At 39.4% G+C, this 23,352-nt stretch overlaps 1 protein-coding gene across 1 annotated transcript in view; it reads left to right on the forward strand.

Annotated features, from left to right (window-relative positions):
* The first annotated feature begins 12,923 nt into the window (after positions 1 to 12,923).
* The window catches only part of REEP5 (receptor accessory protein 5), a 74,402-nt gene continuing 63,973 nt past the window's right edge, over positions 12,924 to 23,352 (forward strand). The window contains exons 1-2 of the mRNA XM_081289134.1: positions 12,924 to 13,201; positions 14,008 to 14,101. Of these exons, the coding sequence (XP_081145260.1) occupies positions 13,084 to 13,201; positions 14,008 to 14,101 (212 nt within the window). The 5' untranslated portion in view covers positions 12,924 to 13,083. The remainder of the gene's footprint in view (positions 13,202 to 14,007; positions 14,102 to 23,352) is intronic.

Genomic DNA, 23,352 nt, shown 5'->3' on the forward strand with positions numbered 1-23,352 from the left:
GGCGGACTCCGCTTACATTGCCAGTTCGTCGGACCCGGGTTTGTCGCGCCTGCGCTATAGTTCGGCGGCGTGCACTACCTAGTTCAAGCGCCTGCGCGAGCCCCCAGGGACCAAGTTTCTGGACAAATTGCAAGTGCGCATGCGCAACGACGACCTGAGGCAGCTCCCGACTGGGGTTGAGGATTATTTCTGTCTTCTGCTGCAGAAGGTTATTTTGTAGCTCACTTCTCTGGACGCAGAAAGGAAATCAATCTTACCCCCATAAACAATAACAAAAATGGCAAAAAAAGATTATGGTTGATTTCTTCCCTTGTGGTAGCTTCAGTTTGTCTTGTTCTTCCTGGATTTATTAGAAAATGAAATCAATAAAACCACAAAAACAAACCATCCCATCTAGATATTCTAAATGTACTCACAATTAACTTTAAATATATAGAGTTTATGTATCTCATATTTTTGACGTACAAAGACATAGACTATTAATATTAACTTGCTGGCAGGAGTCAGGAGGTCATAGGAGCAGGTAAGACCTCAGCCAAAAGTTGTCTTTCATGTTTTCCAGTAATATTGTTTTTTCTTTTTGTAATGAAAATAGATTTTTATTCTGGTTACAAAAATATGAAAAAGTAATACATATTCATTATTTTTAAAAGATTAAACAATAGGAAAACGAATATAGAAAAATGTTAAAACCATCTGTTGTCTCTTTCTTTACCAAGGAACCTACTTGCCCAAACTTTTTCTTTGCCTATACTCTCACATTTTACAAAAGTGGGTTCACTCTATACATGTTTTATAACCTTCTTTTAAAAACTTAATATGTCATAGATATTTTCCTTTATAGGATGAAAAGGAAAGTTATTAATATACATGTATATAGATGATTTGCTTTGTTTAAATATCCTATATGTTTGTAAGCAGATACAAATATAAATACTTATCTAGGTGCAGATTTCTGATTTTATTTGTGCAGAAAATGATCTGGTAGATTACAAACCAAAATTTTAATAGCAGGGAATGAAATGGAAGGTAGGTTGGGAGGTGAGGTATGTGTAAAGGAAATTTAAAATTTTTTACTTTATTCTGTATATATATGCATTATCTTCAAAATGTATGTGCTGCTTTAGAAATTAATAGATGTACATAATAGATACTGTTTTCTACCAATTAGTATTATTTATGTGATTTTGTTTGTTTGTTTATTTTTTTGTACTGGGGATCAAACCCGGGGCTTTCTGCATGCCAGGCAAGTGCAGTACCGCTGAACTACATGCCAGTCCATATGTGATCATTTAAAATTATTCTATGTGGGGCTGAGGATATGGTTCAGGTAGTAGCGCGCTTGCCTGGCAAGCGGGAAGCACTGGGTTCGATCCTCAGCACCACATAAAAATAAAATAAAGATAAATAAATAAATAAAGTTATTCTATGTGATCTTATTGCATAACTATATTATAGCATTTAATCAATTGTCTATTTACTGGCTTTTAGGCTGTTTCCAACTTTTGGTATTATGTAAAATGGGGTATGTTTGCATGTTTTCTGTAGTATCTTTTCAGCCCTAGTGCTAGGGCTTGAGCCACATCCCCAGCCCTTGAACCTCCTGTCTCAACAGAGTAGCTAGGATTATAGGCCTGTGACATCCTGCTTTGGTTCTAGGGTTATTTTGGGGTGATCAGTACTCTACTACTATGGCTTCCTTTCCTCAAAATTACTAATGTGAGATGGTATGCCAGAATTGTTTTTTTGTTTTGTTTTGTTTTTTTGGTGGTGCTGGGGATTGAACCTGGGGCCTTGTGCATGGGAGGCAAGCACTCTACCAACTGAGCTATATCCCCAGCCCTGGTATGCCAGAATCTTAATGTTAACAGATGTTATGTCTGTGGTATAAGAAACAATCACTACTAACATACTTTGCACTAAAATAAAACACAATGTGTCTTTTTGTATAATTTTAAATTTTTCCCTATGCAATAAAAAGACACCATTATCATCAGATGTTTGGTAAGAGCAATGATAAGCTCTCTTTCCTACTTCTTATGGGTCTGATCATTTCACAGGTAACACTACAAAGGAAGTCCTGTAAGATGAAAGATGAACTGTGGATTTTTTCTCCACTGTTTTTTTCCACTGTTAGTATTTATTTATTTATTTATTTATTTTTATTTTTATTTTTTTAAAGAGAGTGAGAGAGGGGAGAGAGAGAGAGAGAGAGAGAGAGAGAGAGAGAGAGAGAGAGAGAGAGAGAGAATTTTTAATATTTATTTTTTAGTTCTCGGCGGACACAACATCTTTGTTTGTATGTGGTGCTGAGGATCGAACCCGGGCCGCACGCATGCCAGGTGAGCGCGCTACCGCTTGAGCCACATCCCCAGCCCGTCCACTGTTAGTATTTATGAACTTATTATGTAATATAGCAAAATGACAACTCAACCAGGAAGACTTTACTGTCCTAACTACTAAGGGATTGGGAAAAAGGGGGAAAAAAGTTGATGGAGTTCAAAATGATATCAGATAATAAAAATAGAGTCAAACTGAGTTTATAAAATTGATAATAGGTTTTTCTCAGTGATAAGAAAAATATAAACATTAGGTTAAGATATTAAATTTCCTTTCAAACTCTCAATGATATGTATCAAATGTTGCTATGGTTATTATCTACTGTGAGATATGTAAAGCTTGGATTTCATCTATCTTGATTCCTGGTGCATCTCCAGAGCCTTGCAAATAGTAGCTACTCAGTAAATAGCTATTAAATGAATGAATAAAAATTAAACACTCGTGACTTATTAGCCTTCTGAAAATATTGTAAAATATTTTACAAGTAAATCTAAACCATTAGGTTCAATATTAATAAGAAAGAACTTCAAGGGTGGAGGAGTACATTCTAGTATCTGCTTTATACTTGACAAAAAGAGCATTGACTATTCCTTGGTCTCAAATTAAGCACTCTGAAAAATCTACCCATGTTCAGTTGTCCTCTGTTGAAAGGTCATATCCTGGACTGTCTACACCAGGTAATTATTGGTATGTTTTTACTAGTAACTTCCTAAAAGAATGGTTTAATTCTTCACTTTTCTCTGTCAGTATAGATGCAATCTAAGGCAAATTAAATCATACTATATAAACTTATGGTGGTCTTTAGTCTAAAGTGACTTTTAAAAAATATTCCTGAATTAATACACATTGAAAAATGATTTACTTATGATTTATTTTAAAAACACTACTCAGATGATTTATTTTAAAGATATTCTGAAATTGAGCCATATTGGTTTCTATTTTATTTTATCAAGACAACTGCTTATTCACCACTTCAATTTATATCTAAGTCTTTAGTGATTTATTTAGGATATTTGCATTTAGCTCAATTGATGGCATTAATATTAAATAAAAGCTGTGAACTTGATATCAAATAATCTAAGTATATAGGTCTTCTTACACATTAAAGACACAAATTATATGTAATCACATCCTCAAAGAATCCAGAAATAGAGACCCATTCCCCCACTGATCTATTATTCTGTATTCCACAGTATTGGGTTATAAACATACCAAATATATTTGTGGTATAGACTGGGTATATTGTATTAAATATCAATTCAGTGACTATTGTGCAAATTAGAAGTTACAATTATAACTATTGATGTTTCCAATTCCAAATTATTTGTAAAAGAATTGATCATCAAAAGTATCAAATTAGCAGGACAAAGTGGTGTAAGCCTGAAAGCCCAGCAATTCGGGAGGCTGAGACAGGAGGATTACAAGTTCCAGCCCAGACTGAGCAATTTAGCAAGATCCTAAAAATGGATGGGCCTGGGGACTAGGATGGTGGCTCAGTGGTAGAGCGCCTGCCTAGCATGTGCAAGGCACAGGGTTCTATTCTCAGAACTGCATATAAATAAATAAAATAAAGGTCCATTGACAACTAAAAAATATTTAAAAACAAACAAACAAACAATCCAGAATGGGGATGTAGCTCAGTGGCAGAGTGCCCAGGGTTCAGTCTTCAGGTACAGTGCACAATACTCATGCAAACACACACACAAAAGTATCAAATTAGAGACCCACTTGTGACTTTCAGTAAATTTTACGAAGTTGGTTAAGATGATACACACTGCAGTTGTTGTTTAGAGACAGTATACATCATGATTTTTTTAGACTAATGAATTATCACGGGGCTGGGGATGTGGCTCAAGCGGTAGCACGCTCGCCTGGCATGCGTGCGACCCGGGTTCGATCCTCAGCACCACATACCAACAAAGATGTTATGTCCGCCGAGAACTAAAAAATAAATATTAAAAAAAAAATAAAATAAAATGAATTATCACTAAATCAGGATGTTTTTGTTTTGGTGGCAGACAGATAAAGAGTTGTTAGAAAAAAAGATGTGAAAAAAAATCAAGTCTGTTTTGTTAAACCTTATTCCAAAACCCCAATACTAGCTAGTTATAAATCTCCCTCTAACATGAGACACCATCCTGGGTAAAAAGCAAAAAATACGTACATGGTCAGGTTATTCTCACCTAACTGCACAGCAGAGCTCATCCTAGGACAAAAGTTATTTAAGTATTCAAAAGAAGAATCATGACCTTGAGTCAACCATTGTGGTTATGGGATGATAGATGTCTAAGAGCTGGAAGAGTATGGGCCAAAATTCCTCTAAAACAGGCTGAACGTCCGAGATCAAGGAGACACTGGAAGTTTTGGAGGCTGCCAAGTGATAGAGCTGCATTAGTCAGCTTGCTGCATGTCAGAGAACACCTTGACTTTGTCCTGACATGTTTTTAAGTCAGTTCTTTGCTCATATTTATGCAAGCCTGGATGGTCCATTTCTCTTGCCTATAGGCTAGTCCAAGGAACTAAACCATTTTGTTTCTCTCCTTTGTGCCTTGAGAAAGCCTACTGCTTTAGTCCTCAGGCACCTGCCACTCTCTGACCCATCAAAATATGCTCTTCAGGGCTGGGGTTGTGGCTCAGTCATAGAGCCTAGCATGTGTGAGGCACTGGGTTCAGTTCTCAGCAGTATATAAATAAATGAATAAAATAAAGGTCCATCAACATCCAAAAAATATTTTAAAAAATATGCTCTTCAGGTTCTTTAACATACAAACTGAATAACACAAGTGAGGTGCTCAGTATACATTTTCATTTCTCTCTTTCATTACTATAGTCAAATTTATGATGAAAATGCACTCTTATTTCTCCTAAAAGAGTATTTTGATTTTCACAGATAACAAATCCATAAATCAAAGTAACTAGACAGGATGTTGAATTTTTTTAAATTTTTTTTTAAGAGAGAGAGAGAGAGAGAGAATTTTATTTTTAATATTTATTTTTTAGTTCTCGGCAGACACAACATCTTTGTTGGTATGTGGTGCTGAGGATTGAACCCGGGCCACAGGCACGACAGGCGAGCGCGCTACCAGTTGAGCCACATCCCCAGCCCGGATGTTGAATTTTTTAAAAATATTTTTTTAGTTGTTGATAGACCTTTATTTTATTTATTTATATGTGGTGCTGAGAATTAGACCCAGTGCCTCACACATGCCAGGCAAGTGCTCTACCACTGAGCCCCAGCCCCAGCCCAGGATGTTGGAATTTTAGGCATCAAGTCTTGTGATTGTCTACTTTATGTATATATAAGTCTTTCAGATTAGCTAATGCTTTTTCAGTACTTCTTGAGGCTAAGCCCTGTACAAAGTGCTTTATATTGAGTATCTCATTTATTCCAACAACCTATAAGATAGACACTAACATTATCCTCATTTTATAGGCTGAGAAAAAGGGTGCTCATGGAAGTTGAGACTTTCCCAAGAGCATCAAGCCAATAAGTAATGGAGCTAAGGCATCTGTTCCAGGGCCTGTGCCTTAATCCTGTGCCATGTTCTGGGTTGGCCCTTGATGTGAATGAAAGGACTGCATCAGCTGTCTGATCTTAACATGTTTATTCTTTCCAGGGACCTAAGGCTAAATATGGGTCTCCATGTTAAGGCCATTGTGGTAGGTAAAAATAATACATCTCTCCCCAGACTGTTCATATCCTAATATCCAGAATCTATGAATATGTTATCTTATATAGCGTGTTAGTCAACTTTCCATTACTGTAACAAACACTGGAGATAAATCATCTTAAAAAGAGGTTTATTTTGGCTTAGTTTTGGAGGTTGCAGCCCATGATCAATTGGTCCCTTTGATTTTGAGCCAGTGGTGAAGCAGCACATTGTGGTAGGGAACTGCTCACCGCATCGTGGTCAGAAGAAGACAGAATATGAGGCTGAGGTCCCACAATCCCCTTCAAGGACTTGCCCTACAGTGACCTAAAATGTCTCATGAAGCTCCACCTCTTAAAGTTTCCACCACCACCTCCCACTAGTACACAGCTGGGGACCACATTTTTAATATGTGGGCCTTTGGGGGACATTTTGGATCCAAACTAGCACATGGCAAAGAGACTTTGCACATGTACTTAAGGTTACAGACCTTAAAATGGGAGAGGGGTGTTATCCTGGATTATCTGAGTGGATCCAATCTAATCACAAGTTCTTAAAAAGTAGAAGTGGAAAGTAGATGTGTCAGAGATGAGAGAAGAAAAAAGAAGAGAGATTTGAAGTATGAGAGGGATTCAACCCACTGCTACTGACTGTCAAAGTGAAAAAGTAAATGGGGATCTCAGTCTTATAACCACAAGGAACTGAATTTTGCCAACCACCCCAATGAGCAAAGAAATGGATCTTTTCTGCCGCAGTCTGGCTGGGCACAGAATCACGAGCCACTCAAGCAGGAACAAAACTTTATTTTTGAAAATGCCGCCAATACCACGTACAGGTCCGGCAAGCAAGCCGGTCCACCCACGTGGTCGTGTCTACCAGAACCGGAGCCCAGGACCTCCCCCGGAATTCCCTCCTACTATCCTTCCCCAACCAATGGGAACTCTCCAGGAGTCCCCTAACTTGAGTCCTGTAGCAGGCCAAGGTGAACAGCAGGAGTCCAATTTCCATATGAATGTAAATCTTAACATAATCATATCATCTCAATGGCTAGCTGGCGTCACCTTACAACCAAAAGTGCCATGCATCATTTTATTTGGTTGTGGCTCCTAGCACTTTTCCTAAGCTGCCAGAAAGGAACAAAGGCCTACCAACATCACCTTAATTACAACCCAATGAGATTCATGTCTGCTTTCAACCTAGAGAAATCTAGATGATAAATGTATGTTATTTGAAGCCACCAAGTTTGGCCTAATTTGGCATGGTTATTAAGATTCATCCTGGAATCACTGGCATCTTAATAGCAATAGAAAACTGATACAATTGGTCAGTTTCTTTATTCAAGTTAACTAAATTTTCCTGATGTCTTGTTATGAAGGGACATGCATAAAATTTCCTAACTCCTGGTTTTCTTCTTACATGGATAGAAAAGCAAAATTGCATGCCAACTTGTAGGCGATGAGGCAAATCCAGATCATTCTATGTGGTTGGAGCCTTAACCAGGGCCAGTGAACATAGTACCATCATGATATGAAATCAAAACTCCAGGGTTTGTCTAGAACTGGATTAACTAGTGTGAACATAGAGAAACAATCTGCCAATGACTTATTTTCTGCTGTTTGTTCCTGTGTGGCGCCATTAGCAAAACAAAAGGGTGAAACAAAGAACATTTTTATGCCTGGACAAAATCTATAAATTTATGTGCAATAGTAATTACATATGGCATTTCATTTCAGGATAAAAATTCTTTTGCTAAACTGAAGAATATTCCTAGTGGGGGGTTGGAGTCGTGCCTAGCACATGTGAGGCACTGGGTTCGATCCTCAGCACCACATAAAAATAAATAAATAAAATAAAAGTATTGTGTCCATCTACATGTAAAAAAAATTTTTTTTAAGAAAGAATATTCCTAGGTTGGCTTATTCTTAATTGTGAGCAGTAATTTTCTAAAATTCAACTTCCTATTTGATAAATGAATAAAATAAACTACTTTTTTTCATATTTTCAGTAGAAAATGTTTAAAAATGAAGCAAACAAAATGTAATTAAAAGTAGATGGGGTAGAGAGAGAAGATGTGAGGGAAGGGGAGAGGGGATAGTAGAGGATAGGAAAGGTATCAGAATACAACAGCTACTAATAGGGCATTATGTAAAATTGTGGATGTGTAACCAACGTGATTCTGCAATCTGCATTTGGGGTAAAAATTGGGAGTTCATAACCCACTTGAATCTAATGTATGAAATATGATATGTCAAGAGCTTTGTAATGTTGTGAACAACCAATAAAAAAAAAAGAAAAAAAAGTAATTAAAATGTATTCAATGAAATATGGTAATTTTCACATTTTATTTCTTTTAATACTGTTTCTTAAATATATTCAGCCTCTACATTTTCCTTGCATCGTCTGGCAAGTCTGTGTCTCAGATCTTGTTTATTATTCCTTTTTTTTTTTAAACAGATGACATGGCATCTTATGCCTGTCCGGCAGAGGGAGGGGGCATGTGCCAACTGGGTTGTGTTTGAGAGGACTGTGGGTTTTCTGATGGAGAATGTTGGCTGCCTCATTGATTGCACCAATAAAAGCTAGGTTACTCTACAAATGTGCCAGTGAGGGAGAGTTATAAAGGTATTATCCAGCCAACAAATAATACTCTACTTCTTCCTCCTAACAGAGATGAGAGAACAAAAGTCTGTTATAGGGTGCAGTGGCACACCTGCAATCCCAGTGACTCAGGAGGCTGAGGCAGGAGGACTACAAGTTTGAGGCCAGCCTCAGTAACTTAGTGAGGCCCTCAGCAACTTAGCAAGACTGTCTCTCAAAATTAAAAAATCAAAAGGCCTGGGGATGTAGCTTAGTGGTAAAGTGCCCCTGGTTCAATATCAGTACCTCTTCACCCCCACAAAAAAATTGTTATGACTAATTTTACCCTAAACAAATAGTTTATACAGAACCAAAGTGACCTACTCACAGTTCTCTACCACATTCTTCTTCTCTAACTCATGGATTGTGTGGTAATAGCATTTTGCATCATCCCAAGATGGTCTGACTTCCTTCTTAGGAACTGCCAAAGTTCCTTGCCCCTGCTCCATGGCTTCCCAGAGAGAAATCTGGTCTGTCTGGTTCCCAGGTCTAACAGTGTCTGTCACATAGGATATACTTAATAAACATGAGTGATTGAGTTGTTTGAAACCTAAAGCAGGGTTCTTATCTTCTGTGTCTCTTTTCCTCATCTATGAAAAAGTCTAAGGTTTATAGTGACAACTGCATGAGTCAAGGGTCCCACATCCCTCCAATCTGATTGCGATTTCCTAAAGCCAAGAATTACGTAATATTTCTCTATCTCAATGTTAGTGCCTAGCTGAGCTTTTTTTTTTCTTAAATTATTTAACGAATACTTTGCATCAGACCCTCTTCTAAAAACTTTATCATTAGGCAGCGTGGTGCACACCTGTAATCTCAGCTATTTGGCAGGCTGAGGCAGGAGGGTCACATTATCAAAGCCAATCTGGGATATTTAGTAAGCAGCTGTCTCAAAATAAAAATGGGCTGGGGATGTAACTTAGTGGTAGAGCACCCCTGGTTCAAGCCCCAGTACCTAAAAAAAAAAAAAAAAAAGTATTTCACACACTGTGCCTTACTATACTGCCTCACCTTACCAATGGTTGTTGAACAATGAAAAGGAAATTTGGCATCTAAAGAGAAAATTGGAAGGGTAGAGTATTTATATAAAAGAAATCCAAATGATTATTATTTTTCCTGCTATTCCATACATAGTTGATACAGGACAAATGTTGTCACTGTATAAATGTAATGATAAAACCTAGGCTGATTTGAATACTTGAAAAGGATTTTGCTTCTTGGCTAAAAATAAATAAAACTATCAAATTGGTGAGTCACTTTAAGTACTCAAAAATAATTTCAATTTAAGTCCTCAGTAGTAAATTATACAAACTCACAACTGGTTAGAAGTTCAAAATTAGGTGGGTGGTACTTAGGAGTGGGGGCAGGAGGGTTGCAAGTTTGAGGCCAGCCTTAGCAACTTGGCAAGACCCTGTCTCGAAATTTAAAAAATAAATAAATAAAAAGGTCTGAGGACATAACTTAGTGATACAGCATTCCTGGGTTCAGTCCCTTCCTAGTAATGAAAAAAAAGTTAAAAATTTAGTTATTTTGCTAGACAATTATATTAAGTTTGCTAGAATTGCTGTAACAAAGTACCACAAACTGTATGGCTTAAATAACAAGAATTTATTGTTTCACAGTTATGGAGGTTGGAAGTCCAAGATCATGGTGTCAGTAAAGTTGGCTGTGAGGGAAGGATCTGTTCCAGGCCACTGTGGATGACCAATCTGTGTTTTCACTTCATTTTTCCTGTGTGTGGGTCTCTCTCTGTTTCCAAATTTCCCTCTTTTTATTTTTCATAGTACTGAGGATTGAACCCAGGGATGCTGTACTTTAGAGTTATATCCCAGCCCTTTTTATGTTATTTTAAAGTTTTAAGACAGGATCTCACTAAGTTGCCCAGACTGGCCTTGAACTTGTGATCCTCCTGTCTCAGCCTCTTGAGAAGCTGGGATTATAGGTGTGTGCTACCACTCTTGGCCTCCCCTTTTTTTATAAGGACATTAATCATACTAGGTAGTAATTTTAATAAGATCACATTCTGAGAAAGTGGGCATCAGGACTCCAATATACTCTCTTCTTTGGGGGAGGGTGTACAATTGTACCCGTAATAACAGAAGACATGGGGGAGGGTAAGATTCTGGGTCTGAATTCTAGCTCTTCTTTTATTAACTGTAAGACCTTGCTGTTTCTTATTTCCTTCCTTTAAATGAAGATAAGATAGGTAGTATCTTCCTTATGCTGTTATGAGGATTAAATGAATTTGTCCAGGTAACACTTAGAATTCTTAGTGACAGAATACATGTGAAATATTCATTCTTTTTAAAAAGAGTCATCAAATATCTACCATGATCCAGGTATTGTTTGAGCTGTTTGAAATACAGAAGCAAAGAAAATAGACAAAAATATCTACCTTCATGCAGCTTTTAAACTGGTAGAGAAAGACAATAAAAAAGTGAGAACACTTAGAATATCAGCCAATGGAAGTGCTATGGAGAAAAATCCAGCAAGATAAGATCTAGAGACCATTGGGTGTTGCAATTTGGGATTAGGGGTACAATTTGAGCAAAAAAAAAAAAAAAAAACCATAATGGGAGGAGACAGTTAAGTAGTTTTCTGCAGAAAGTTTTCTTGTTTTAGATAGAGGAGGGTTTCTGCACCTCAACACTCTTTTTAAAAAATATTTTTAGTTATAGATGGACATAATACTTTTATTTTATTTGTTTTTTAAATGTGGTGCTGAGGATCAAACCCAGCGCCTCATTTGTGCTAGGCAAGTGCTCTACCACTGAGCCACAACCCCAGCCCACCTCAACACTCTTGATGTTTGGGCCTGGATAATTCTTTGTTGTGGGGCTGCCTTGTGCATTGTAGGCTGTTTAACAGTATTTTTGGTCTCTATACACTAGATATTAGCAGTCTTCCTCTCTGCGTCCCCCAGCTGTGACAGTCTGATCACAAAATGTCTCTGGACATCACCACATAGAGGGCAAATCAAATTACTCCTAGTTGAGAACCAGTAAGAGAGAAGAAAAGTTAAAACCCAGAGACTGGAGCTTGTTAGAGGCAAAGCAAGGAGGCAGGCAGTGGGGGGGGGGTGGTGGTGGTGGTGGGGAGAATCAGAAAGGGGAGGGATGAAGCACATCACCTGTGACCTGGAGACCACTCTTTAGACAAATGGGAAACCACTGGGGGTTATAAACAAAATCACAATGTGACCTGTATTAAAAAAAATCCCTCTGCCTGCCTGATTGAGAATTAACTATAGGTTAAAAGACAGAAATGGACAGCAGGATTGAGAGATTATCATAATAATGCCATTGATTTTCTATATAGTTTAATTTTTTCATTGATTTTCCTGGTTGTCCATGGGGGCAGCTAAGAAAGCTTAACTAAGATGCCCTGGGGAAAAAAAGGCAGTATGGTAATTAAGCCAATTTGAAAGCAAAGGGTTTTATAGGACAAAGAGGGAATATGTTGGGGGCAGTTTGTGCACAGAGCCTTGAATACTGAGAAATTGGAGGGCTAGTCTGTCAGTAACAGGGAGTCTTTGAGCTTGTGCAATGGGAAACTCAGCATCAGTGTGCAGAATAGAAGTCAGAATAATTTCAAAAGGTATATCCTAAATAATATGGGTGAGAGACCCCAAGAGCTGAGATGTGGGTAGAATAAGAATATGGCACCACACCATGAAGGAAGCAAAGGAGGTCCTAAAGTTTAGACCTTACAATCTTTTTATTCTTCAGGGTAATTGTGTTTGTAAGAGGTGCAGACTTTTGTTTCCACTGAGAGGGTTTGTAATCATTTCCAGGATATCTGATATCAAGCCAAAGCAAGCCCACCAAGAGGTTTCAGAAGTGTAGTACTTGGGAAAGGGATGCCTTAGAGGAGAGTGTGTTAGCTTTCACCAAAGGTCTTTTCAAGCAGACTAGCAATTGTAGGTGAGAAAACTGTGCCGAATCCTGGCACAGGGAGAGAACAGGCCTGCATCCGGAGTTCTTTCAGGATGGTCTTACATTTCCATTTTTAAATTAAAAATACCTTAGCAGGTTTAGCAGGGCCGTGTAGGTACGCCAAACCAGTCCCACTAAATCACAGGCAGGCTCAACAAGGACCTCTGCCTCCTTTAGGTCTTTTTGTACTAACCGGACTTCAGAAATGAACCCACAAAAGACACAAAATACGCCTCCTTTCCCTCACTCGTTTTATGCCCAGTTGGTTTAAGGCTGTAACAGCTGGGTTCCACCGGGAGAGATGCTGGCCTGGCGTGTCCAGGGCGTGGCGCTTGCGGTCGAGAGCCGGACGGGGGAGGGAGAGGGGCCGTACCGGCCGGGCGGGGCGAGCAGGGCACGCGCCCGGAGACGCGTTTACGCGCAGCGGTTCCCCGCCCGCCGCCGCCCCCGCCCCAGTCTGCTTCGTTCTGCGTCCACCCGGCACTCGGAGCAACCCCGGTGGCTGCGCGACAGTCCCCGCCATGTCTGCAGCCATGAGGGAGAGGTTCGACCGGTTCTTGCATGAGAAGAATTGCATGACCGACCTCCTAGCCAAGTTGGAGGCCAAGACCGGAGTGAACCGGAGCTTCATAGCGCTCGGTGGGTGGTTGGGCCCCCGAGGGTCGCTGCTTCTGGCCTGGCACTGAACTCGCCCTGCACCAGCTGCTGGGAAAAGACGCGGGGCGAGTGCTCCCAAAGGCAGACGGGGCGAGCAGCGTCCTTGGGGACCGAGCTGGTCTAGAAAGCACTGGGCAGCTCGGGCTGCGGGGTCGTGGGCCTTTGCCTGGGACCAGGTAGCGGGGCAGGAAGGGTGGCGTCTGTTCCCGGGGAGCGGGAAAGGGCCAGCGCTGACGTGTCTGTCCCCGCGGCTGGGCGAGTGTCTCGGTGGACCTGCGCGGGTTTCGCGCCGAGCGCCGGGGCCCTGCGAGCTGGCTCGTTATCGGAAGTAAATGGTAGTGTCCAGACCTTAACCAGAGCTCCGCGGTAGGGGCAGTCTCCGGTTTGGGAGGGCGGGACCGCGAGCAGGTGAGGGAAACCCAGTCTCTCGACCCTCCGCAAAGCGGGCTTCTCGCTGCTGCGCAGCGCGGCGGAGCTCCAGCAGGACGGCCGGCGGGGTGCTTCTCCGGGCCCTCTCGGGCCCCCAGGGTGGGTACGCGGAGAGGCAGGAACATCCCGAGGGAGGGAGGAAAGGCACGGAGGTGGGGGTTGCCCGGGATCCCTAGAACCGAGGCAGCGCCCCACGGAGGCGCAGGCCCAACCTTCGTGTGGTTTGTTTTTCTCGTTTAATCGAGTGTGGAGCCAAACGCCTAGAATAGGCCAAGTCCGGTGGTTTGGACAGGGGCTGCCCCGCTTGAACGCGCCTCTTGCCATCCGACCCACTTTTCTTATCGTATGTCTCCCTCAAGGTGTCATCGGGCTGGTGGCCTTGTACCTGGTGTTCGGTTATGGAGCCTCTCTCCTCTGCAACCTGATAGGATTTGGCTACCCAGCTTATGTCTCGTAAGTGGCTCACCCTTGCAAACATCCCTTCCTGTCCACTTCCCTCTCTCCATTTAAGACTGCTGTAGTAGAATACCTATGTATCTCTGTCTGTCTGTCTATCCCCATTTTCCAAGAGAGCAGTAAAAAAGTGCCAGAGGTAGTACCTACTGCTTAAGGTTACACATTTTGGAGCCTTAACTTGGTTCTTGATCAGGCGACTATAGGAAAGGTATTTTTTCATCAGGTTATATTGGGAGGGTGTATACACGCTCATGCATGTACAAATGGGTGTGTTAGATAGATCTCAGACATCCTACTTTTTCTAATGGGGAGATCGAAACAGGTATAGGGAGCTGATTGCTTTTCCCCAACAATTATTTTCATGGACATTTCACCACATGTCTATGTAAATAGACTGCAAAACCCATCAATTAGGACTTTCTTCATAGAGAATTATTAATTCAGACAAGAGGGAGAATTTTAACTTTTTGATTTTATAAAAGGCCAGTATTACCAGTAAACTTGGGAAATGCTTAATCTAACAAACCTTATAAAATGCATCCATAATGTAACTCCTTGATTGTATAAATGACTCATTTTTGTAATTAAACTAAATTAAAAATTAATCTTATAAGGTTGGAAACTAATGAGGTTTTTATTTTATAATGTGTTTATTTTGAAAATGCTCTACATTTCATTATCGCCACTTATTCAAATAGGAATTATTCCTCTCCACAAATGCTTTATTCTGTAAGAAAGCTGGTTGGCTTTTATCTTCATTCAGCTGATTTCTGGAACTTTTCCCTATCTGTAGGGATAAAAGTAAAGAGAAAAAATTTTCAGCTGAGAAGCTGAGACAGATAACACATTATTATACATTGTGTCTATTGTTGGTCAGGCTAGAATTTAATATATGACTAGAAGGGAGGAAACATTTTAGAAATAGGTCTGATTTGAACTAATAAACTGCAGTTGCATAAGTAGTTGTTAGTGTATTAGACTGGTATAGACAATTAGTCATATAATAGAAACTCTTACTTTCAGGACACTGCTTGCTGGTAAAACTAGAGATCCTTAATTTTTAAACTGAGTAGAGCTTTTATCCTCTACAGCATTATCTACTAATGCACAAACCAGGTTTTCCACATATACTGAGTTCCTGAAATCAGATAAGGAAAACTGGTTTTGCTTTCAATTAGGTAAAAGATACAATAATGACAATTTTCCTTAAAAGTTAATCTCCTGTTAGATGGTGTATTGAAAGTGTGTAGGCAACTGATTCAAAATGGCTTGCACGTTGCTATGACTGTAACAGACAAAATAATCCTGTAGTGTACTCCTTTACCACCTTCTTTTTGTTTGTGCTACTTGTAGTTCTTCTGGTTTTATTTTTTGGTACTGGGGATTGAACTCAGTAGCACTCTACCACTGAGTTACATCCCCAGCCCTTTTTATTTTGAGACAGGGTCTCACTAAGTTGCTTAGAACCTTGCTAAATTGCTGACGCTGTCCTTGAATTTTATCCTCTTGCCTCAGCCTCCTGAGTTGCTGGAATTATAGGCTTCAGCCATCAAGTCTGACTTCTACTTGCAGTTCTTTTAAAAAAGATTTTGAAGCATTGTCAGGTGTGTGCTTTAGATGTTATGGATCACATGTGGAACAAATCTTGAGTGGTAGTTTAGTAACTGCCTTTTTGTTTGATATTCAACGAGCAAAGAATGTGAACTTTTAAAAATACTAAATAACATAATAATTTTTTTTCCCTATATCAGTGCCATTTGGTACCTAATTATGTGAGAAACATTAGTTTCTCTTTTGGTGTGATTAGTTTATCTGTGTGAGCTGTAGAAAAATCAAAAATCTCTTTCTATATGGGACATATATATTTGTGGATGTATATTTGTGTCTCAAAATTTAAAAAATGCTGGGGTTGTGGCTCAATGATAGAGTGTCCCTGGGTTCAGTACTCAGTATTGGGGGGGGGGGAAACGTAGTAAAGGGAACTTAGTAATTTAAGAAAATTCAGGAAAAAAATATTTTTTAAGAGAGAGAGAATTTTTTTTAAATATTTATTTTTTAGTTTTTGGTGGACACAACATCTTTATTTATTTTTTTATTTTTATGTGGTGCTGAGGATCGAATCCAGCGCCCCTCGCATGCCAGGTGAGTGTGTTACCACTTGAGCCACATCCCCAGCCCAGGAAATTATATTTAATGAGTATTTTTTGATTGTTATTTATGAATGCCTGAATCATAACCCCTATAGATTCTTGTATCATTAGTCTGAGGTATGTCCTAAGTTTTGGGGGTTTTAAAAGTTCCTCAAGCTTTTATAATTTTTAAAGCATTCTAATATTCAGTCAATGTTGAGAGCCCCTGGCATTCAATGGTGGTAATAACCTGTGCTTTTTGCATGTGAAGAGGAATGGCTTACTGACCCTGTGAATAATCCAGAAGCCTACCTGGGATTCTTTTGTGCAGGAAACTCAAGGAAAACTGGGAGTGTATGCACAATAAGAGTACTCCTAGTTAGTAAATTTTCAGGCCGTTAGAATCATTATAAGTAGCTCTATTCGTTGCTTGTTGCTTAATCAGTGTGATTGTATAATTGTCCAGAAGAAAGAAAGTCCTTGAAAATGGTGGTTTCTAGTAGCACTCAAATCATTGATGCTTAAAACATGACCTGTAATCACTTTCTTAGTCTGGTTGGGCTACTCTAACAAAATACCTTAGTTTGGGTGACTTTAAAAAAAAAATTTTTTTTTTTTTTTAGTTATAGATGGGTACAATACTTTTATTTTATTTATTTATTTATTTTTATGTGGTGCTGAGGATCAAATCCAGTGCTTCACATGTACTAGGCAAATGTTCTACCTCTGAGTTACACCCCAGCCCCAATCTGGGTAATTTTTAGTTTTTTTTTTTTTTTTAAAGAGAGAGTGAGAGAGGGGAGAGAGAATTTTTTTAATATTTATTTTTTAGTTCTCGGCGGACACAACATCTTTGTTTGTATGTGGTGCTGAGGATCGAACCCGGGCCGCACGCATGCCAGGCGAGCGCGCTACCGCTTGAGCCACATCCCCAGCCCCTGGGTAATTTTTAAACAACCGAAATTATTTGCTCACTATTCTGTAGGCTGGGAAGTCAAGACCCATGTTCCCGCTGATTTGGTATCTGTTGAGGGCTTGTTTCCTGTTTCAAAGATGACACTTTCTTGCTGCATCCTCACATGCAGAAGTGGCAAATAGTTCCTTTTATAATGGCACTAATCTCATGAGGGCTCAGCCCTCATGACTTAATCACCTCCTAACAGGCCCATTTCTTCATATGAACACATTGGGTGTTGGATTCCAACATATGAATTGAGAGAGAAAACAACATTCAGACTTTAGCAGTTATCTTTACTCTAATTATATTCTCCGCGCTTTTCATAATTCCCATTATGCTGCCCAGCCAGTTATTTTTGTTCTTTTTTCATTTTAATTTTTTGATGCTAGGAATTGAATCCGGGAGTGCTTTACCACTAACTACATCCCCAGTCCTTTTTATTTTTTTGAGACAGGGTCTTACTAAGTTGCTGAGGGTCTCACTAAATTGCTGAGGCTGTCCTTGAACTTGTGATCTTCCTGCCTGAGCCTCCTGAGTTGCTGGGATTACAGGCATGTGCCACTGTACCCAGTTATTTTAAAAAATACAGTTTATTTATTTAACAAATATCAAGTGCCAGCACCGTAGTAATAGCACTTCAGATGTGGCAGGGAGTGTGCTTTCTCTCTCTCTCTCTCTCTTTTTTTTTTTTTTTGGTGGTGGTGGGGATTGAACTCAAATTTTTATACATGCGAGGCAAGTGCTCTACTACTGAGCTACAGGTTCCCAGCCTCTGTCTTGAATAATCTGCTTGGATAAATAGTGACAATGTGGTAAGCCCCTCAAAGAAAATGAATAGGGAGTTTTGTGGTAGAGGATGACAGGAAGACTCTCTTTGGATATTTATGTGAGGTACTGTTTGAGTTCTAAAGGGGCCAGCTAAGGGGAGAGCCAGGCAGAGGAAGTGAAGTGGGCCAGGCCCTGAGGCAGCAGGTCTATGACTGGGAAGAGTGGGGAGGGAGGTGCCACGGAGATATAGGTGTATCAGTAGGGAGGGCTGGGACAGAGAACCAGGTGTAGCACATTTCATTCCAGATGGTTGTACGGAATTTGCATTTTTCTTGATTGCCTCAGATGGGTATTAAATAGGAGGTAATGTGACATGATTTACATTTTAGGTAAGGTAAAATGTAAGTGACTGCTATAATTTCTGGAAGGAGTTGGTATTCCTGTCAAACTAATTTTTTTTTTTTTTTTTTTAAAGTACAAGGGATTGAACCCAGAGCTTCATGCATGTTAGGCATGTTGGGGGCGTATCACTGAGCTACTCCCCCAGCCCTATCCTGTTAAATTCTTGCCAGAAGTGTATTTCCTTCTTTCCTCACCTTTCATCTTTTATTCTTGCTGTTTCTTCTCTTTGGACCATCATAGGGAGCAGTACACAGATTGTGTACAATGGTTGATACTGGGCCCAGAGCCTGCAGAAATGAAATTCAGAAAAGCTGATTTGACTTCCTAACTTCTCATCACTCACCCTCATGGGAAATGCATGGGTGAGACTCAGGTGTACCTGGCTCCAGGGCAGTCCTCACTCAATATTGGAGCAGGTAGACAGTTAAAGACTTTTTCAGTGATCACTGGGGAAAACAAGTGCCTTATTTGTTTATTTACTTGCTTACTGGGGATTGAACCCAGGAGCACTTTACCACTGGGCTACATCCTCAGTCCTTTTTATTTTTTATTCTGAGACAGGGTCCCACTAAGTTGCCAAGGGTCTCAATAAATTGCTGAGGCTGGTTCAAACTTGCAATTTTTCTGCCTCAGCCTCCTGAGTTGCAGGGATTACAGGCATGTGCCACTGCAGTTGGCCAACCAGGGCCTTATTGTTCATGTCCTTCCTACTGGTTATTCCTATTTTCCATGTATATAATTTCTCTTTGAGCTCCTTGAGTATAGGGCCTTTACTCCCCAACCGCTGTGTTTCCAGACTTCTTGATCATCCTCTATAGGCAATTGGAAATCTAATTCCAGCCTTGTCATTATCAAGAGTTGTTGACAGAAATTACTTTTACTTACTTACTGATAAGAGAAGGCACACTACTGGATAACAATAGGTTCCCTCTGTTGTAAAGATAGACCTGCCCTTTCCCTATTACTGAGCTATAATTTACATACTATCCTTTTAAAGTATACAGTTCATTGGCCATTATGTTTACACAGTTGTGTAAACATCATCACTATTTAATTCTAAAACATTTTCATCACCTTAAAAGGAAACCATCAACAATTTTACCATTTCTCTTATCCCAGGTCCTGGAAACCTCTAGTTTACTTCCTGCTTGTATGGATCTGCCTATTTTCGACATTTCACATAAATGGAATCACATACTTTGTGGCCTTTCAAAAGAGGTGCAGCCCTCTTTTGAATGGCATTGCTCAAATAAGTGTCTTTTATCTGAGATCTCTAGGGAACGTGTTGCTGTGATGTACCTATGTCTACAAAGTCTTTTGCCTAAGACAGAGATAACCCAATGGTAGTCATCTTTCTGTCACAGTGACAAAATGCCTGAGAAAACTAACTTAAAAGTGAAAGGATTTATTTTGCTCAAGAGTTTCAGAGGTTTCAGTCTGTGGTCCCTTGGTAGAACACAGCTACTCACTTGATGGTGGCCAGGAAGCAGAGAGAGAGAAAAGAGAAAAGAAAAAGGGTCCAGGACAAGATACAGCCTTCAAGGACATATGCCCAGGTACCTGCTTCCTCCACCTAGGCCCTATCTCCTGAAGTTTCCACCTTGAATAATCTGCTTGGGTAAATCTCCCAGCTGTGCCACAGCTGGGAACCAAAACTTCAACATATAGCCTTTGGGGGACATTCCAGATCCAAATTGTAATACCCCCCACTCCAGGAGACAGTCCTTGAGTGTGAGTGCCGGATCAACCAGGGAACATTAGTTCTGTCCCTGCTTCTTTGTTCAAGTAAAATTGTGAGGCAGTGTCCACTAATGATTTGATTTTCTATTTTTATTTTTGCCCTGCAATGAGAGGAAAGGGAGATTTGCTTTCTGTATTACCTAGCAACCTTGTTTAAAATTCTGCAAAATCATCTATCGCTCTTCATTTTTTATCTCATATTTTTCTTATGAATCAGATTGCTGCCTTCCTGGGCCTTAGAGGTCAGATGTGTATTTTCATTCCTTTTGTTTTTTTGCTATGATGGAGATTTAACCCAGGGACTTGCACATGCCAGGCAAGTGCTCTACCACTGAGCTACATCCCCAGCCCCCTTTTAGTTTTGAATGACAATAACTGGGACAGAAAGGTGAAGTGTGTTTCCCAAGGTCACTCATAGGCCAGACTTGGTTTGGAGTCCACAGTAACTACACAGGAATGTAGAAGCATATTTCGGCATATTTTATTGAAAATCTTGGAAAAATCACATTTGTTTAGAGTCCAACACTGTAGAATCTACATTTAATTTAATGTTTGGAAACATTTGAAACTCATACCCACTTCAGTGATGAGTTATTTTGTGTGTGCCTTTCACCAGCCCATTTTATTTTTATTATTTTTTGTACCTTTATTTTGTTTATTTTTATGTGGTGCTGAGATAGAACCCAGGGACCTACATGTGCTAGGTGAGCGCTCTACCGCTGAGCCACACCTCAGCTCCTCACCAGCCCATTTTAAACCCAGCCACCAGTACAAAGGATTTTATTGCTTTTAACTCTTTACATGGCTGCTGGACATGTGTGCCAGCATATTATTTAAAAGACACATATATCCTGTGTAAGGACTTTACAACTATAGCTCATTTAGTGTTTGTATCAATCCTATTGTAAGTGCTATGATTATTCCCACTTTTATAGGCAAGGAAACAAGTAAATTGATCAAGATCTCACAGTTAGTTGATGGTGGAACTTGTATTTGAACCCAAGAAGACTGGATCCCAAGTTTTTTTTTTTTTTTTGTATTGGTGATTGAACCCAGGGCACCCTACAAATGAGCTATGTCCCCAGCCCCCTTTATTTTATTTTAAGACCAGGTGTCACTAAATTGCTGAGTCTGGCCTCAAACCTGTATCCTCCTGCCTAATTTCCCAAGTCACTGGGGTGATAGGGGTATACCAGCATGCCGGTTCCAAAGTCAGTATTTTTAGTTTTTAAGTTATATGATTTCCCACATGGCTCTTTGTCTTGCAGATACATGCCATAACCTTTCATAGAGGAGAAAATTAAACTGTTGATGTTAAGTTTTTCTTTTGTCAGATGACTGTGTCAACACATTACCTTCCTGCACCATATTTTCCTCTCAAATGAGGTGTTGCCCTTCCAAATCACATATGTGCCTACAAAAACATATGCAGTGTTTTGTGAACATTAGCAATGTTACTAATAATTTACTTCTGTTGTTGGATGTTATGTAGCTCTGATTTATGATGGCAGCAATCTGTATAGTTATTTGCAGAGACTTGCTCTGATTTACTAGTTCAAGTCTATCTGAAATGAAAATGGCACATGGAGTTGGATTTCTTAAAAGGATGCAGCCTTGCCTTTAGTTTTGTGTCAAGAGGTAACATATGTCAATGGGAGCTATTTGGTCAGATCAGAAAGGGGATTTGAGGGGGTAATTTAAAAAAAACACTGTCAGAATATTTATAAGAGTTATAATGCAAAAATTTTTTAAAAAAGAGTTGTAATATAGTAACCGTAAATAAAAGTTACATCACCTTTTTAGCTAGTGATGCATAGCAGTTAAAGTGAGAATACATTTTAGGGAACATATGTTAAACAGAGTGGCCATCTACTTGTTTATTGTTTGCAATGACAGAGTCCTCAATAGGTTCATTACCCAGAGGAGTGTTTGAGATGGCAGCACCGTGGTGTGACTGACACTTGTGAATCAGACACTTTCTGTTTGCAGCCAGTCCTCTGAAACAGAACTAAGCTTCTTCCTGGTACTGAAGGATGTGCATTTGTAGCTTTTTCTTGGAGTCATTAGTAAGGGGTGTATTTGTTTTTTTGTGTGTGTTTTCTGAGAACCTGTAATGAACTTATGTTTTCTTCTTTTTCACGCATGAGAACTTGGGAACAGATATGTTTTCTACTTAAGTTGCTATGTTCCTTTTACACTAACTTTTCTCTCTGTATGTTCTTTGCTAAAGTGCTTAAGAGCAGAGCAAAGCATGTCCATGTTTTGCCTTAGAGATGACAAAGCACATTATGAAACACAAGCAAACGTGGCCTTCTGGCTGACTGTGTACTTTGATCAAAAATATATTTTGGCATTCTGCAAATTGTACCCTTAAGCAATACTGAAATCCTAAACATTTCACTTTTGTCATTTTCCTCCTGGCTGTATTTTCACTTGGTATTACTGCTAATTATTGCTGAACTATTTTAAGATAAAGGTGTTGTGGAGAAAACTAAAAATAATAAGATGTTCTTATGATAAATAATTTGTGGCCTTTTTTAAAAAAGATTAATTGTAGTCAATAATTTGGGACTTTTTTTCTTCCTGGCCTGTGTCATAAAGAAAAGAAAGTGTTGAGAAGCAAATAAAATGATTTAAATTATTTATTCATGATCTGAGTTTCTGGGTTCTCAAGAAGCTATGGAAAGAATCCCATTTTTTATACTCTGTTCTAGAATGTTCCCTATGAACTTTTTTTTTTTTTAGTTTATTTTTAAATTTTATTTATATGTGGTGCTGAGAATTGAAACCAGTGCCTCACACATGCTAGGCAAGCATTCTACCACTGAGCCCCAGCCCCACTATCAACTTATGGAAATTTGGTTCATTTGTCCTTCCTTCCATCTTCTCATTTCCCCTCTGTCCTGAAGTTATCTTTCTCAGGGCTGACTTTGCATGAGATTTCACTTTTCAACTTAATCTCATCATACAGCATTTGAAACAAGTACAAATATGATCTTAAGGTATTTAAAGACTATTGACAACATTAGCAATGAATTAATTTTGAGGAATAAGGAATTACTGTAACAGAAATTTAAGAACAATTTTAAAATTGCTAATGAAATTAATTTTTGTAGCAGTTAAAAAATAGAAACCTGCCCTGAGTTCATTCTGTCACTAGCTCATTCTTCTGATTCCTGGGTGTAGAGCTTATTATCAGTCCCTCTTAGTCACATGGCAAAAAATAAATAAAAATAAAATAATATATCCTG

This window comes from Spermophilus citellus (genome assembly GCF_964194105.1).
Source record: "Spermophilus citellus genome assembly, chromosome: 1".
NCBI lineage: Eukaryota > Metazoa > Chordata > Mammalia > Rodentia > Sciuridae > Spermophilus > Spermophilus citellus.